Source organism: Hevea brasiliensis, chromosome 16, assembly GCF_030052815.1.
Source record: "Hevea brasiliensis isolate MT/VB/25A 57/8 chromosome 16, ASM3005281v1, whole genome shotgun sequence".
Classification (NCBI taxonomy): domain Eukaryota; kingdom Viridiplantae; phylum Streptophyta; class Magnoliopsida; order Malpighiales; family Euphorbiaceae; genus Hevea; species Hevea brasiliensis.
The window spans coordinates 43,280,552-43,298,900 of record NC_079508.1 but is presented as its reverse complement, the minus strand read 5'-3'; the positions used below and the strand labels follow the sequence as shown (position 1 = coordinate 43,298,900).

Genomic DNA, 18,349 nt, shown 5'->3' with positions numbered 1-18,349 from the left:
ATGCAAGTATAGCACATTATTTGCAAGAACTGCTCTCTCTCTCTCTCTCTCTCTCTCTATATATATATATATATATACAAACACACACTTCACCATACGATTTATATATTTGATCAGCAAAATAAAAATCAAAGGTAAAATGTTTAACCTTATTCTTGGACTATTGTACTTATTGGATAAATTTAATTTAGTTTAAAAATTAAAATTTACAGGCTAAATTTCTTAGAATTTTTAATTTAAATAAAAAATTAAAAAGTTTAATTTCTTAATTTTTTAGACTAAATTATTTGATTTCTTAATTAGGTACAAAAATTAAGAAATTAATTTTTTTTTATTTTTTTTTATTTTTTTTTAATTAATAAATATCAATAATTTTAATTATTCAATTTAATATATGATGAGTAAGAGTTTAGCTATAAAAAAAACCTTAAAAAGTGTTACATGAATACAAAGAATTAAAAAAACACAACTCAAATTATTAAACCAAACCCAACCCAAATCCAACTCATTTTATTATAAAAACTGAATACGTTACTCATTTTGTTATAAAAACTGAATACGTTGTTTTCGTTGGTTTTGATTCCAACACTTTCCAAACCATTTTAATTGCTTTGATTTATATAAACATATTGAATCCAATCAAATCGAACCCCTAGCTTGTAGTTAGTATACTTAATTTTACAAGGACAAGGAAACCTAAATCCACAATCAAAAGGGGGTTAAATGTAAAATTAACTTCTTGTAAGATTATATGTAAAATTCTCCTATTACCTCACATATTAATTAAGTCATAATTAAGTAAATATGCAAATATGCAACAAAGCTTATTACAACACTCATTCTATAACATCAGAATATTTTTTTTATTTAAACTTGGCCTATTATAAATCTAAGATACAAAATGTATAATTAAATCTACTTATTAAATACATAGGTTTCACATATTTATATCTTTGATCCAGATGTATCAAATTTAGGCAAAATTTTCCCAATAACATCAGCCCTTTTCTTATGAAAATTATTCATAACATACAACCTTTTGTCTTCCAACACGATAACAATATGCTTCCCCTTGGCCTCCGTTTGATCCACTAGCAATCTCATCCAGCCTTTCAAGTTGATCACAGAAATACCTCAGGTATGTTGCTTTTGCACATTTCCAGAATTGCTTCCTTAGTTAGCTCCGTTTTCAAGTGTCTTGAGAACCATTTCTGTGTTGCCTTAGTTTCACTTGCCAAACAAGGGAAAGTAGAAATTCCCTCTTATTTTTCTTTTCCCCCCACTTTCCCCATATCCAAACAGAGGGTTAATAGGAAACATGGTGTTGTTCCCATCCCTCCCCACTGCAAACAATAACTCACCTTTACAAAAGATCTTTAAGCAGCATCCATCCAGACCAATGATTGGCTTGTGATCCAAGCCAGAGCCTGGAGCACACATTGCTGGCTTGAGTTGGTTAGGATTTTGGTTTGGCTTCAATTGAATTTTACTAGGATTGAATTCAATTAATTTATTTTTATCAAATTTCATATTTGAAAAATCTAATAAGTGAGAATTTATTTTTTTAACTGAAAACAAAATTTTACTTTTTTTAAAAAATAAAAAAATGAGACGATTATATGAAAATTGAGTTAATTTATATATATATATATATATATATATTTTTTTTTTAATTTCATTTTCAGTAAAGATTTACCCAAACTGGGATCTTGAGAGTTGGGACTATGCCATATCAACAAAGAAAAAAAAAAGATTTATGACAATGCAGGAGGGCTCTGGTTCAATCATGGAATTAAAAAATAAAATAAAATAAAATAAAATAAAATCTTTAATATTATGGCTTTAATTAACGTTTATGATAAATTTATTTTTATTAAAAAAATCATATAGATATTTGAACTCAAGACTTGAGCTATAATATATTCAATTTTCCATAAAGAGAGATTTTTAATTAAGTAAATTCATTCTATCACATCACCTGTATACTATGTATTGGCTAAATGCATTCGTTGACATCTGAAGGTTGTACAAAAATTCAATTTGCTCCCTGGATTATTAAATCACTTTACATCATTCATATTTATTTATAATTATATAAATATAAAAATATAATAGAAAATCAAATTACATATTTATCTATAATCATATATATCATAAAACAATTTCATTAGCTTAAACTACAGATGGCAATTTCTCATAAAGCCTTTGTAACATAACCAAAATTTAAAATCCACATTTATATGGATATCAGTTAGCATTTCTGTGTGCTAGAAAACAATTATCAACCAAGGTTAATATTTAAGATGAGGTTCCCAACTACTACATAAATTATGTGATTCAGTGAAATTTCCCCCTATGATTAGCGAACTAGGCAAGTCCTTCATCAGTAACTCATCAAAGTCTTTCTCTATAGACTTCAGCAGTAACTCATCAATGTCTTTCTCTATGGATCCTGAAAGTGATGGTAACTCATTTAAGTCTTTCTCTATAGACTTCAGCACTAACTCATCAATCTCTTTCTCTATGGATCCTGAAATTGATGGTAACTCATCAAAGTCTTTCTCTATAGGCTTCAGCAGTAGCTCATCGAAGTCTTTCTCTATGGATCCTGAAAGTGATGGGATCATCTATTAGCTGATATTTAGAATGAAAATTAAGCATATATATATATATATATATATATATGTATAAAGGCAAAAGGCTTATTAGACCCTTTTAAGTTATGCCAAATAATCACACAACTTGTTAATATTTCCATATTTCATTAAACGCTTTAACTTTTAAAAAAAATTAAATAAGTATTTAAAATTTTAAAAAATAGATAAAACAAGCACAACTAAGTTCTTTATAACTTTTAAAAATAAATAACAAAGACTAAATAATAATTTACCTCTAATATAAATCCAGTAAAGGTTGTGCATGAAGATTTTCTAATGCACGTGGTTTTTATCACTAATTCTGTTTATCTGATTTGTAATATTCCGATGGATATTTGCCGCATCTTATAGTAGATTGATACATTATTTCTTACTAAGTTGCTTCTCTATAAAAATTATGACGAAGATAATGAGCCTATAGAGAAGTTTCTTGAATCATTCAACAAAGAACAATTTATTAATCTGATTCATGATGCAGCAGATATTTATTGGGATGTTGCAAATCAAATACACATTATTGATGATGAGAACCCGCGCACTAGAAGATCTTCGTGCACGACCTTGGTTAAATTATAATTCAGTCTGTTTTGAAATATTTTTAAAAATTAAAGGGCTTATTTGTTCCTAAAATAATAAAAAACTTATCTAATCTATTTTTAAAATTTTAAAGGCTTATTTTTTTTTATTTATTTGAAGTAGTTTGAATCCGAAATACTTTAAGGACTCATATTTTAAGAGTCAAAATAGGTCTTTTACCTATAAAAAAAAATGCTAACAGATATCAGAGAAGAATAATAATACCTTTGGATGATTCTGAAACCCCATTGAGGAGATTATCATATGAATTTTTCATAAACTCTTCAGTTGCTCTTCTCAATTCTGCATCATATTTGGTAGTTCCTTCTTTGTGTTCCACTTCAGACATGTTAAGGAGATTATTGTAAGATTCTTCCAAAATCTTCAAGATTGTTTCGTTTGATTCTGAGGTTGTACTGATATTCTCAAAATCACCTAAATTTTGAGATTCCCTTTTCCTCTTCAATGAGATTTTACTTGTTTCCACATAACCATAAGAAGGCTGCAAAAACGATGATATTATATTTGTTAATTAACTTCAAATTATGGATAATAAAGATGCTAATTAATTGTTTATTTATACATTGAATGTGCTTCTGCAACTCACCACATATTCTTCTCTAAATTTATCTTCCTCCAAAGATTTCAAGAACTCATCAAAAGTTAATGGCTGCAAACATCGGGAAAAAAAAAATAAATTCAATTACAGCACATTAAAAATTTTAAAACCAAGAACTAGTTAAGAATTTTAAATCAATCTGTAGCCCACAAAATATATATAAAAAGCTCAAATTTATGGATGAGAGCCCAGAAAATTAGTAATTTCTAATATTTTTTTTTCTGATAATAATAATAATTTTATTAAAATTAAAATAATACAGGAAAAATCTAGCGAGATCAATTCCAATTAAACCCCGATTAACAAACCCTCGTAGGAATATGCTGTTACATTCAACAAATCAAATCCACAGGAGCCTTATAAGAATATGTTGAAACTATCAGCGACCAAACAGACTCTTAAGAGTGTGAACCATTTAAAGAGTAGAGCACGGTTATGGAGTTTTATCAAAATATCTGTAATAGTTTAAGTATAAATATAGTTTAATATCAAGAACTGCTCGATATAAGTATATTTGATCAGCAAGATAAAAAAATAAACTCACCATATGATGATTTGCTTCTTGTAGATTATTTGTGTTTGGTTCTTGTGGGATTAGAGGAAGAATTTGGGTGACCTGCTCCAGGAGAAGTTGCATTCTTCTTGCAGGAAGAACAAGACCAAGTTGTGAATATTGATTATCAACCTCGACTGCTATTGGTGATCTTGATCCTTCCATGATAGAATGCTATGCGATATGAAGATACGTATAGGGTTTGTGGCCTTAAATAGTTATGGGTCCCTTCTCCAATTCCTATTAGAACAAGGACAACGACAGGACTAATAAGGTAAGATTATTAAATATAAAATTAACTTATAGTAAATTAACTCTCGCGTTAATTAAGATCCAGGGCTTTTAAACCGCTGGATATTGCATGGAAATAATAAGTGAATAATTGACCACCTAGCAAGATGGGGAAAACAAGAATGATGGTTAAAATTCTTTCAGATAAAGGAAATTTCATAAAACAATTCTTATTGTATGAAAGAGTGATTTTTCCCACTATTTTCTAGGACATCACTCATGTAGATTATAATGTAGAGTCCAAGATTTATTATGACTTTCAGAAGAGTAGTGTACCTACACAAGTTGTCTAGTTGAATTCCAATTGTATTCTACCACATTGATGCTTTTGGGACTGCTGAAATTTTGCAGGTCGAGACGTTGGGGTTAATATTCCTACTTTATTAAATGCTATTGTTGCTGAGCTTCCAGCCGATGCAAGTAGCGGTGAGCATTATCCATTTTAATTCGAATAAATCGAACTGAATCATCTTAATTCGATAATTCAGTTCGGTTTTTAAAATAATTCAGTTTTATTTGGTTTTGTATTATAAAAATTTCAATTATTTCGGTTCCGTTCGGTTTTGAAGAGAAAAAATCAGTTAAATCAAATCGAACCGAATAGTTTATTGATTTTTTAATTTTAAAATAATTCAGTTTGATTCGGTTTTGTATTATATAAATTTCAGTTATTTCGGTTCGGTTCGGTTTTGAAAAGAAAAAATCATTTAAACCGAATCGAACCAAATAGTTTATTGATTTTTGAATTGATTTATTTTTATGGGAAATTTATAAATTTTATGTAATTATATATATATAAATTGTTTAATTTCATTGATTAATAGTTATTAGGTTCAAACCAAGATTAAAATCAGACCAAATAACTTAAAAATCAAGTCTAAATTAAAAAATCAATCAAAAATCAAAACCGATCAATTTCAACCAAACCGAACCAAAATAGAGCGGTTTGGTTTGATTCGATTTTTTATCCATTTCAGTTCGGTTTAGTTTCTAAAATTTATAATTTGGTTTTCACGATTTAATTCGGTTTGATTTGATTTAGTTCGGTTTGAACCGAATGCACACTCCTAGATGCAAGCACTGTGCTTCGAATTGGGATGACAAATGCTCCCGTTTGAGCGCTTGAAGGATATAGCAGAAGTTTTGCGTCACCGACTGTATACTCTTTTCTTCATCTGTCTCTGCAATCTGGGAATGATTTTGTTTTGAGTGCAAGTCCAAATGCTGTTGTAAACTTGACCTTCCTGCAAACCATTCCCTTGTAATGATCAATTTACTTAAGGTTCTACTCAAGGATTCCCATAAAATTATGATCTTAACTGTATGGCTGCTCTTGTTGTCTCAGGCAATGTGAGTGAGTTCAGGACTGTTGTGGATACCTTGACTGAACTAGTTCCAGGGATGCAAATTGCTGCTGACATAATATGTGGATTCCCAGGGTAGTTTGTGGATACAATTTCCACTTCATGGTCTCCTAATACTCTGTGGATATTAATCAAGTTTTCACATCACATTACATATATTATGATAAAACAATGTAAACTATTTGGAGAGGCCAATAATTAAAACAAAATAAACTATTATGGTCCCTCCTCCCTTCGCCACTGACTGACGTTGAACCAAAGCTAGCCACAAAACCACCTTGCCAAATCCCATTTTTATCCCTTAAGAGACATCCATAAGCCCATTGCTTAGAGTTAGGGGTGCTCATTTCCCATTTTTGTACAATTCTAGCTAAGAATTTGAATCGAAATCAAACTTTTGGTTATTTAATTTTTAGGAATCAGACTTTGAACCAAACTTTGATTCCAATTCCAATTCCAATTTAATTCTAAGCAATTTCAGTAAGATTCTGTTAGAATTATGACTCAAAATCTTTATTGATTTGAAAGACCTTTACTAAGTAGATGGAATATTTGCTGTATAGGATAGAACTATTATTTTAATATTATTGAGTGGAAGTCCTAATCAGATTAGGATTGAAGGAATTAACACTATTTGAAAATGGTGGAAAGGTCATTCGGCTTGGCCCATAGAGAGTGACTTTATCCATGGAGAGAAGCTTTCACCCATTGTAGAGAGTAGTCTTGTCAATTATTGAAAATTTGGTTTTGGCCATTGATGAGGAGCTCTGTTCATTGCAGTCCCATGAAAGAAAAGAGGCTTCGACTTTAGGTAGAAAAAAGGCATAGAATTCAAAATAAATGGATTCTTATCTATTGGTGAAAGGGCTATTAGCCATGTAATTGAAGACACTCTTTGTAGTGTAGCGGTTAAAGTTGTAAATATGTTTGGTTATATTAGAGGAGACTGTAAGAACTAACTAATATAATTAGGTTAACGGGTAATATAGTTTCGAAGTTGTAGTTGATAATATTTTATTGATGATAAGTGGAAGATGAAATATTCATAAATATAACCCTAAAAGGATGAACATATAAATATTAGTATTTTGTATATTTACTTTATTTGTTTGTTGTTTACATGCTTTCCCAATGCACAACAAATTCCAATATAATTTCAGTTCTGTTTTGATTTTAATTTTGATTCTAATTTCAATTGGAATCTCGCTTTTTACACCTAGAACTACACCATTCTAATGTTCATTTTTTTTAAAAAAAAAGCAATATTAAATTTCTAATATTAAAAATAGCAATAAAAATAATAATATTAATATTAAAATAATATTATTAATATCAAAAATATATTATATATTTCTTAATAAGAATATTATATTACCCTACATATTTCTTAATTACATAGTTTTAATAAATGATACATATATAAGAAGTAAAAAATATAATGAATTATTTAAGATTAAAAGATGATAAAATGTTTTATGACTAATTTTTTTAAAAAAAATAAGAAAAATAAAAGATAATATTAAATTATATACTCTTATAATTAAGATAAATTAAGCTCTACATGTATATATATATATATATATATATATATATATATATATATATATATATATATGTCACGACCCAACCTATGGGCCGGACCGGCACTAGGACCTGGGCCAGCCTAAAGCCCCCGAGGCCCGTAGTAAGCCTTAACTATTCATTAACCCAACTCTAAGGCCCATTGGGCCCAAATTCAAGAAAACAAATGGACAGAGTCCGGCCATAAAATGGACTTTCCAACGGGGAGTTTTCGACTCACCCGACCTGTAAACACAATAAATACTCAATTGGGGAGCTCAGCTCACCCTCCACATACTCATCAACATAAAATAAATGGGAGCTCAGCTCCCTCATCCAATCCATCAACATGCATAACATATTTAAGTTTACAGGTCCAACATGATAAAAATATTACAGACCAAATTCAAATAAATACTGCTAACACATGCGGAAATTCTAGGAGTAATTAAAATTACACAATATTGATAAACAACCTGCGAGGTAAAAAGGCAGGTTAACCCAGAACAAAATATCCTCCTGTGGCCTGTAAAAATTTTTGAACAGGAGTGAGCGTTCGACTCAGAGAGTAAAATATCAATCTTAACTATAATCTCTATAACTATCTGAAACTAATGCAACCTGTAGAGTGAAATGCAACATACACAACATTTTCACATCATAACATCAAAAGGTAATTTGGAGCACTCACACACCTGTAGTATCAATCATAACATATGAGAGTGATCCCTATCTGACTCTCTTAAATCCAACACAGTGCCCGAATTACTCAAGCTCGGACTTCCACTTAATAACCAAATCGAGGTCCCAGAATTACTCAAGCGTGACTACCCCTCGAAGGAACGGGTCCCAATTACTCAAGCCGTGACTACCCCGTCCTATCCATAGTCCACACCACATCACACGCACGCCAACGCACGCTGCTGCTCCAAATTACCACAACAACATCCATGGTACATCAATGATTATGAATGCAACATAAATCGTGCCTAGAGTTTAACTACATAAATATATGCATATAAGTGATGCATGGGCATCTTGAACATATAATAATATCGAAATTATAATTAAAATTAATATTTTACTCACGGACTTGACGACAAATTATCGTGGGCGGGCGGAGGAAGAAGGTCATCCGCTCACTGACAATCATATTACATTTATTTAATACAATCGACTCAATACAAATAAAGAAAAGACCAATTACGCCCTAAGTCGTAGTTTAAAATCCGCAGAGTCTCCCTATACCTAGGACCTACCCAACCGCAAAAGGGCTAAAAACGCACTTCTATACTCACAATCCATACATCAACTCAATCATATCACACAGCCCATCCAGCTCCCATCAAATCAATCAACCATCACAAAACGCAAAATTTCAATTTAGTCCTTATTATTCATCATATTGCAAAACTGCCCAAACAAGCTCTAAAAATTATAAAACTTTGCCCCGCGGTCCTTAGCAATATTACTAAGCTATTGCAAAAAGAATCGTAATTTTCTAAGCTACCACGAATATTTTATGGATTTTTAATCCTATTTAAGCACTAGAAAATTACGTAAAAACTAGGTTCGGGTTTACCTTTGCCGATTCCGACTTCGGGGACGCGCTCGGGACGTCTGACAATGGGGGGCTAGCCAAAACCTCGGCCCAATTCTGAGACTTTTCCGCCACGGTCCGCATGCGCCCAAATTTGCAGACCCGGTCAACTGTCGAATTTCCGCGAATCGAGGATACCTACACGAAGCCCATAACACGGGGGTTAGCACATAAATTTTTCAGAATTTTCTAAGCTCATTTAATGCTCGAAATTACACTGCGAAGTTCCGTGGGACCCACCGAAAAACGGTGTCGGAAAAATTCGAAATTTATGTCGTTGCGAAGCTCTCGACGAATGGAGCGTGCTGGTGGCCTCGGTTTCCTCGTGGGATTCACGGTTTTCGAGAAATCTAGCCCAAAAGTCGAAATGGGCTAAAATCTTCCCGAGCAAAAATCGGACAAACCGCTCGATGGATTTCGGCGTTCTTGGTGTCTATGGAAAGCTCTCGCCGAGTAGATGATTTTAGACACAAGACCCGGTCCAATCGGTGGCCGGATCGGCCGGATTTGGCCGGAGAAACTGGAGCGACGCGCGCGCGCAGGGGAGGGGAGGAGAGAGAAAAGAAAGAGAAAAGAGAGGGACGACGCGCGCGGGAGAAGAAAAAGGAAAGGGAGCCGGTTCGATTCGACCGGTCCGATCCGGTCCGGTTCGATTCGGCCGGTTCGATTCGAAATATAAAATTTTGAATTTTTACTCTGCCTCGGGACCGAAAACGAGGTCCAAAAATTCCGAAAAAATTCCGTAAAACTCAGAAAAATACGTAGACTCCAAATATATTTTTAGTTTTGCCACGTGGTCTTTAAATTAATTTTTAAAAATCATCAAAGTTTATATTTTCGGAAAATCGAACCCGATTTTTAAAATCCGAAAAATCTCAAAAAAATTCCTAAAATTTAAATAAAATTAAAATATCAAAAATACTCATAAATAATAAAATTTGGGGTGTTACATTCTTCCTCTTACGTAAAAATTCGTCCTCGAATTTTTTACACAAGGCAGAATAAAACACATGATTATGCATTGAACAAGTAAGGGTACTTGCTACGCATGTCCCGCTCTGACTCCCAGGTGCACTCTTCCACTGACTGACTCCTCCACAAAACCTTAACCATAGGGATCTGTTTGGATCTCAGCTGTCTCACTTGGTAGTCCACTATGGCTACAGGCTGCTCCTCAAATGTCAAGTTCTCTTTTAGCTCTATCACATCCGGCTGCAGTACATGAGAAGGATCAGGAATGTATTTCCTGAGCATGGAGATGTGAAACACGGGATGAACGTGAGAAAGGTTGGGTGGTAGCTCCAACCGGTAGGCAACTGCTCCAGCTCTATCAGTAACCTCAAAAGGTCCGATATACCGAGGTGCCAACTTGCCCTTGTTTCCGAATCTCATGACTCCCTTCATTGGAGATACCTTCAGGAATACATAGTCGCCATCGCAAACTCCACATCCCTCCGTCTGGGGTGCATAACTCTTCATCTCATCGAAAGCCGCCTCGATCGTTCCTCGATTAAAGGAACTACCTCAAAGTGTCTTGCACTAGGTCTACATCATGCACCTTCGCTTCCCCATTTCTGTCCAACACGAGGAGACCTACACTTTCTTCCATATAATGCCTCATAGGGTGCCAACCCTATCTTTGGAGTGATAATCGTTGTTGTAGGCAAACTCCACGAGCTAGTCGCTCATCCCACGACCTCCAAAATCCAAGACACTCATGCGAAGCATGTCTTCGATGTTTGGATCGTCCTTTCAATTTGTCTGCATGTCTCGAGGGTGGAAGGTCAGATCGAAGTTCAATCAGGTGCCAAGTGCCTCCTGCAACTTTCTCCAAAACCGAAGTGAATCGGGCCTCTGTCGGATATTATGGAAGCCGGAACTCCATGCAATCGACTATTTCTCGAATGTAGAGCCGGGCATACCGTGCCACAGTATGTAGTCTTCTGAGTAAGAAGTGAGCTGTTTGGTCAAGCGGTCTACAATTACCCATATCGAGTCATATCCTCACGTGGTACGAGGCAACCCAGTCATAAAATCCATAGTAATCATTTCCCACTTCCATTCTGGGATAGGGAGCTCTTGCAGCTTCCCTGACGGTCTCGGTGTTCAAACTTCACCTTCGACAAGTCAAGCACTTGGACACAAAGTCCGCTATGTCTCTCTTCATGCCATTCCACCGGTAGCTATCTTTCACATCATGGTACATCTTGGTGGAACTCAGGTGGAATCTTATGCAGTGTATAGTGTGCCTCTTGCATGATTTCATTCTGAGGTTGTCCACATCGAGCACACATATCCTAGAACCTTGCACTAGGGCGCCATCATTGGCAAATCCAAACTCACCACCTTCACCTTGCTGTACTCTTTCTATGATCTTCATCAATTGTTGGTCTCTGTGCTGGGAAACTCTAACTCTGTCCCTCAAGTCCGCCTCACCAAAAGTGAGCCAACAATACCCCTCATCCGAAAGATCTAGGATTAGACCTTGATCCATCAACTCATGTACTTCTGAATCAATGGTCTTTTCTCTCACGAAATGTGCGCCAAACCGCTGAAGATTTTCTCGCTCAAGGCATCTGCCACAACATTGGCCTTCCAGGTGGTACCGATGGTGCAATCATAGTCTTTGAAGCTCCATCCATCTCCTCTGTCTCAAGTTTAAATCCCTCTGTTGGAAGATGTACTTTAAACTCTTGTGGTCGGTGTATATCTCGCACACTTTAACGTACAGGTAGTGTCTCCAGATTTTAAGTGCAAAGACTACAGCCGCCATTTCCAAATCATGGGTGGGGTAGTTCTGCTCATGCCTCTTCAGCTGCCTTGAAGCATAAGCCACTACCTTTCCATTCTGCATCAAAACACACCCTAGGCCAACTCTGGAGGCGTCACAGTACACGGCGTATCCTTCACCACTCACAGGTAGTGTCAACACAGGGGCAGTGGTTAGACACTCCTTGAGCTTCTGGAAACTCACCTCACAGTCATCTGTCCAAATGAATGGAACATTCTTCCTGGTCAACTTAGTTAGGGGAGCCGCTATCCCGGAGAAATCTTGCACAAAACGCTCAGAGTAGCCGGCTAAACCCAAAACTTCGCACCTCGGTGATTGTAGGCCTAAGCCAATCGATTCTGACTTCAATTTTCTTGGGATCCACTTGAATACCGTCACTTGATACCTCGTGTCCCAAGAATGAGATGCTTTCTAGCCAAAATTCACATTTCGAAAATTTGGCGTATAGCTGGTGCTTCCTCAAATTCTGCAACACCATCCTCAAGTGCCACACGTGTTCTTCCTCGGTCCGAGAGTATACCAGAATGTCATCTATGAATACGATGACAAAGCGGTCCAAAAATGGCTTGAACACCTGCTCATCAAGTCCATGAAGGTCTTTGGTGCATTAGTGAGTCCAAAAGACATCACCAAGAACTCATACTGACCATATCTTGTCCTGAAAGCCGTTTTGGACACGTCCCCATTCCTGATTCTCAACTGATGGTAGCCTGATCGCAGGTCTATCTTGGAAAAGAATCTAGCTCCTTGGAGCTGATCAAACAAATCATCGATCCGAGGAAGTGGATACTTGTTCTTCACAATCACCTTGTTCAAATTGTAGTCGATACACAACCTCAATGACCCATCCTTCTTTCTCACAAATAGAACAGAGGACCCGTGGTGAAGTGCTCGGACGTATGAAACCCTTGTCCAAAAGCTCCTGTAGTTGCTCCTTCACTCTTTCAATTCACTGGTGCCATCCTGTAAGGTGGCATGGATATGGGGTTTGTACCGAAATAACATCAATGCAGAACTCTATTCCCTTTCGTGGCAACCCCGAAGCTCTTCAGGAAGACATCCATGAATTCTCGACAACAGAACATTTTCCATGCGACACCTTCTACAGATGTATCTCTCACCAATGCCAAATACCATTGACATCCACGCCTCAACATTTTTCCGCACTAATCACGACACCAAATTATATGGAGCCACGCTCTGTCACCATCAAAGCTAAACTCTTCCACACGGTATGTGGAAGTAAACCTTTGTTCCTGCAGTCTAAGGTGGCATAATGAGTTGCCAACCAGTCCATCCCCAGGATTACATCGAAATCCATTACTGGTAGAGGAACCAAGTCTGCTGGGAGGATCTTTCCATCCACTACCACTGGGCTGCCCGGAAATACCATGTCTACATCTATGTTGTCACTAAGTGGGGTAGCTACCGACAAAGGGCATTCTAAGGTTGTAGGGTTTCTACCCAACCTCATGGCAAACACAGGGGAGACAAATGAGTGCGTAGCACCCGGATCTATCAAAACACGAGCCTCATAAGAACAGACCAGAAGAATACCTGCCACAACTGCATTTGAAGCTTGAGCATCCTGGTGGGTCAGGGTGAAAACCCGAGCTTGACCCCTACCCTGAGTGGCAGAACCCTGATACTGACTTCTACCTCCTGATCTGCCTCCAAATCCACGTCCCCCTTGTCCTCGGCCCTGTTGGCCACTGAACTGACTGCCTGCCATGTTGGAAGCACCCGGATACAACTGTCGAGGAACATTCGCAACAGAACCCTGTGACCCCATCTGTGGCTCGCTGAACATGGGGCATTCTCTAGCAAAGTGACCCGGTTGGCCACACCTGAAGCATACTCCTGATCCCATCAAACAAGGTCCTGAATGTCCTCTTCCACACTGTGCACAAGGTGCCAAGGAGGATCCTGAACTGGACCAGAACTCTGTACCCAGCTACCCGCTGGATCCGTACCACAGTGCAGATCCTCGTGGTCGATTATGCGAAACCACTTCTCTTGCTCCTACCCTTTCCTCTGTAATTACCCTGGCCACCACTGTCCGGAGTACCCATGGAAGGGACACCTGAGGAACCCTCTGCTCTGTTTTTCTTTGCTCTTCATTGTCATCCACAAGATAGCTAATCTCAATCTGCAGCTCGATCAACCACCACATCAAAAGCGATCCGACATCATGGCAGTTCGCATACCTCCTGTCAAGCCCCTTTAGGAATCTTTTCACCTTCATAGTCTCTGTAGATACTGCTGTAGGGGCATATCTGCTCAATTCCAGAAATTCTGTAGCATATTCATCTACAGACCTGCCATTCTGTCTTAAGGCCTCAAAGGCCCACTGCTTCTGATCTCTGAAGCTTTCTGGCACAAACCGATTGATAAAAAGTTCCATAAACTGAGCCCATGTCAAACCCTCCATCCGGGGTAACACGTAGTCATTCATCCATTGCCTAGGCATGGGCCCCATGACGTGTTGCATACATTCTATCAATCTTCTATCACCAATCAGACTTAATTTCTGCTGTCTGCAGTAATCCAAAAACAGATATGCATCGTCTGACACATCATATGTACCAATCACCAACTTCTTAAAATTTATGATCTGTTTGTAAGGTTCCCTCTTGGTGCGGTGGATCGCTGCTTTGTGGAGGGTGGACCATATCGCGCCATCATGTCGATGGTTCTCTGCAGAACCTAGAGTAGGCGCCATGGGGTCCATGGGACCTGTGCCATGAAAGATCGTTTGAATCGTGGGTAGCCGCTCTTCTACTTGAGCGGCTCTAGGCCTCCTACCCCGCCTCCTGGCGGCGCCTCATCTGTCTTGACACCTCGTCAGCACATCCGGTTACGTGCGTGGCAGCTCTCACGCTTCTACGCAGCGATACCGTGACTACCCCTCGAAGGAACGGGTCGGCCGAATTACTCAGCCGTGACTACCGTCCTATCCATAGTCCACACCACATCACGCACGCCAACGCACGCTGCGCTCCAAATTACCACAACAACATCCATGGTACATCAACATTATGAATGCAACATAAATCGTGCCTAGAGTTTAACTACATAAATATATGCATATAAGTGATGCATGGGCATCTTGAACATATAATAATATCGAAATTATAATTAAAATTAATATTTTACTCACGGACTTGACGACAAATTATCGTGGCGGTGGGCGGAGGAAGAAGGTATCAGCTCACACGACAATCATATTACATTTATTTAATACAATCGACTCAATACAAATAAAGAAAAAGACCAATTACGTCCTAAGTCAAATCAGAAAATCCGCAGAGTCTCCCCTATACCTAGGACCTACCCAACCTGCAAAAGGGCTAAAAACGCACTTCTATACTCACAATCCATACATCAACAGTTCAATCATATCACACAGCCCCTCCTGGGCCCATCAAATCAATCATCCATCACAATACGCAAAATTTCAATTTAGTCCTTATTATTGATCATTTTTGCAAAAACTGCCCAAACAAGCTCTAAAAATTATAAAACTTTGAACCTATGTCCTTAGCAATATTACTAAGCTATTGCAAAAAGAATCGTAATTTTCTAAGCTACCACGAATATTTTATGGATTTTTAATCCTATTTAAGCACTAGAAAATTACGTAAAAACTAGGTTCGGGTTTACCTTTGCCGATTCCGACTTCGGGGACGCGCTCGGGACGTCTGACAATGGGGGGCTAGCCAAAACCTCGGCCCAATTCGGAGACTTTTCCGGTCACGGGTCTGTCTGGCCCGAAATTTGCAGACTCGGTCAACTGTCGAATTTCCGCGAATCGAGGATACCTACACGAAGCCCATAACACGGGGGTTAGCACATAAATTTTTCAGAATTTTCTAAGCTCATTTAATGCTCGAAATTACACTGCGAAGTTTCGTGGGACCCACCGAAAAACGGTGTCGAAAAAATTCGAAATTTATGTCGTTGCGAAGCTCTCAACGAATGGAGCGTGCTGGTGGCCTCGGTTTCCTCGTGGGATTCACGGTTTTCGAGAAATCTAGCCCAAAAGTCGAAATGGGCTAAAATCTTCCCGAGCAAAAATCGGACAAACCGCTCGATGGATTTCGGCGTTCTTGGTGTCTATGGAAAGCTCTCGCCGAGTAGATGATTTTAGACACAAGACCCGGTCCAATCGGTGGCCGGATCGGCCGGATTTGGCCGGAGAAACTGGGGGAAAAGAAAGAGAAAAGAGAGGGACGACGCGCGCGGGAGAAGAAAAAGGAAAGGGAGCCGGTTCGATTCGACCGGTTCGATTCGGCCGGTTCGATTCGAAATACAAAATTTTGAATTTTTACTCTGCCTCGGGACCGAAAACGAGGTCCAAAAATTCCGAAAAAATTCCGTAAAACTCAGAAAAATACGTAGACTCCAAATATATTTTTAGTTTTGCCACGTGGTCTTTAAATTAATTTTTAAAAATCATCAAAGTTTATATTTTCGGAAAATCGAACCCGATTTTTAAAATCCGAAAAATCTCAAAAAAATTCCTAAAATTTATATAAAATTAAAATATCAAAAATACTCATAAATAATAAAATTTGGGGTGTTACAATATATATATATATATATATATATATATATATATATATATATATATAATTTAATTGAAATTATAAAATATATCTAAAAAGATAGAAAAAAAATATACATAAAATTGGTTCATTAATTCAGTTCTTGATAAAAAAATAAAAATTGAAGCAAAACAATAAATACAAGTTTGATTCTGTATGGTTTGGTTGTATAGAGGGATTTTTCCTTTTCAATTTCGATATTTTCAATTTCCATATGACACAGTTCTTAGATTCCATTCAGAGCCCCATAAATCACGCACGACCCTACTTAGAGCAACTATATGAGTCATTGGTATTTAATCTCTCTTTATATACAAATTAGGTTTTTTTTTTATGTTGCCATGTGAATAAATTTTAATTAATATGGTTATATGACACTTACTATATAAAAGTTGTCATGCTATATAATTATAATATTTAAGTTTTTTATATTAAATATTTAATTTGCTTTTAATTTTTTTATTTAAATATCTTTATTATTATCATTGTTACGTCAATTTTCACAATCATATTTTATGATTACAGTAGTTATATCTTTTATACTATGTATTTAATTACTGTTTTATTTAATTCTCTTTTAATTTTTCTTTTAAGTATTTTTATTATTATTACCTTAATTTTCATGATTAAATAATTATTTTCTTTATAATTGATCGTTAAATATATCTATCTATATCGTGTAAATTGCATCGACAGTCACTCAATTTAAGTGATTATTTTATTTTAATCACTCAATTTCAATTTATTTAAATAGAATGCCTCAACTTTAATTTTGTTTAAAAAAAAATCCTTTAACCTGCAATAGCTAGTAGGGGTGTGCAGTTTAATTCGGTATGGTTCCAGTTTGGTTCTTCATTATTTCAATTATGGTTTGATATAATTATCGGTTCTTCTATTTCAGTTCGATTCAATAAGATTCTAATTTGATTCTTGATTTTTGAAATAATTTTATATAATTATTTCCATGAAAAGTCATATTGAAATTAGTATTTAAGTATTAAAGTATGTTAAATAATATATTTTTTAGCTATTTTTAAATTATATAATTTTTAACTATATGTTACATATATAATTTAGAATTAAATATGTTATATAATATAGTAGTATAAATATATTATATAATATATTTTTTAGCCATTTATATATTATGTAATATTTAATTATAAGATGCAAATATAATTATGAATTAAGCATATATATATATATATATATATATATATATATATATATATATATATATATATAAAATAGCACAATTATAGTTAAGAATTATAAAATAATTTAATATATTTATAACTAAAATTATTTTAAAAAAAGTAAAAAAATGAAATGTAATATTAGGTTATATTTAGTACATAATTATACATACAAATATAAATATATATATAATTATATTGAAAGTGTATAATACATTTAAAAAATTATAGAAAAACATATATATAACTTTAATTCTCAGTTCAGTTCTAATTTATTATAGTTCTAATTCGATTTTAGAACTGTTCTGGTTTGATTCTTAAGAAAGAACTAAAATCAAATTAAAATATTAAAATAAGTTCTATTCAGTATGATTCTTAAGTTTGGTTTGGTTTAACACCTTGAGAACCATGAACAACCTAATAGCAGGTTATTTTTCTAAAATTAATATTTAATCAAAATAAATTTATAAATTATTATTTTTTTTATTTTTTATATAAAAATAAAAATATCAATAAAATATTATATATTAATAAG

The 18,349-nt window shown here is 35.5% G+C and overlaps 1 protein-coding gene across 1 annotated transcript; it reads right to left on the bottom strand.

Moving 5' to 3' along the window:
• Window positions 1-2,212: 2,212 nt before the first annotated feature.
• On the bottom strand, window positions 2,213-4,632 carry LOC110642673 (uncharacterized). The gene is made up of 4 exons (XM_021794779.2): window positions 4,397-4,632; window positions 3,841-3,903; window positions 3,459-3,735; window positions 2,213-2,608 (listed from the first exon to the last, which is right to left on the bottom strand). The coding sequence occupies exons 1-4, from the start codon at window positions 4,568-4,570 to the stop codon at window positions 2,292-2,294; spliced, it is 831 nt and encodes a 276-aa protein (XP_021650471.2). The 5' UTR covers window positions 4,571-4,632; the 3' UTR covers window positions 2,213-2,291.
• Between the last annotated feature and the right edge of the window lie 13,717 nt (window positions 4,633-18,349).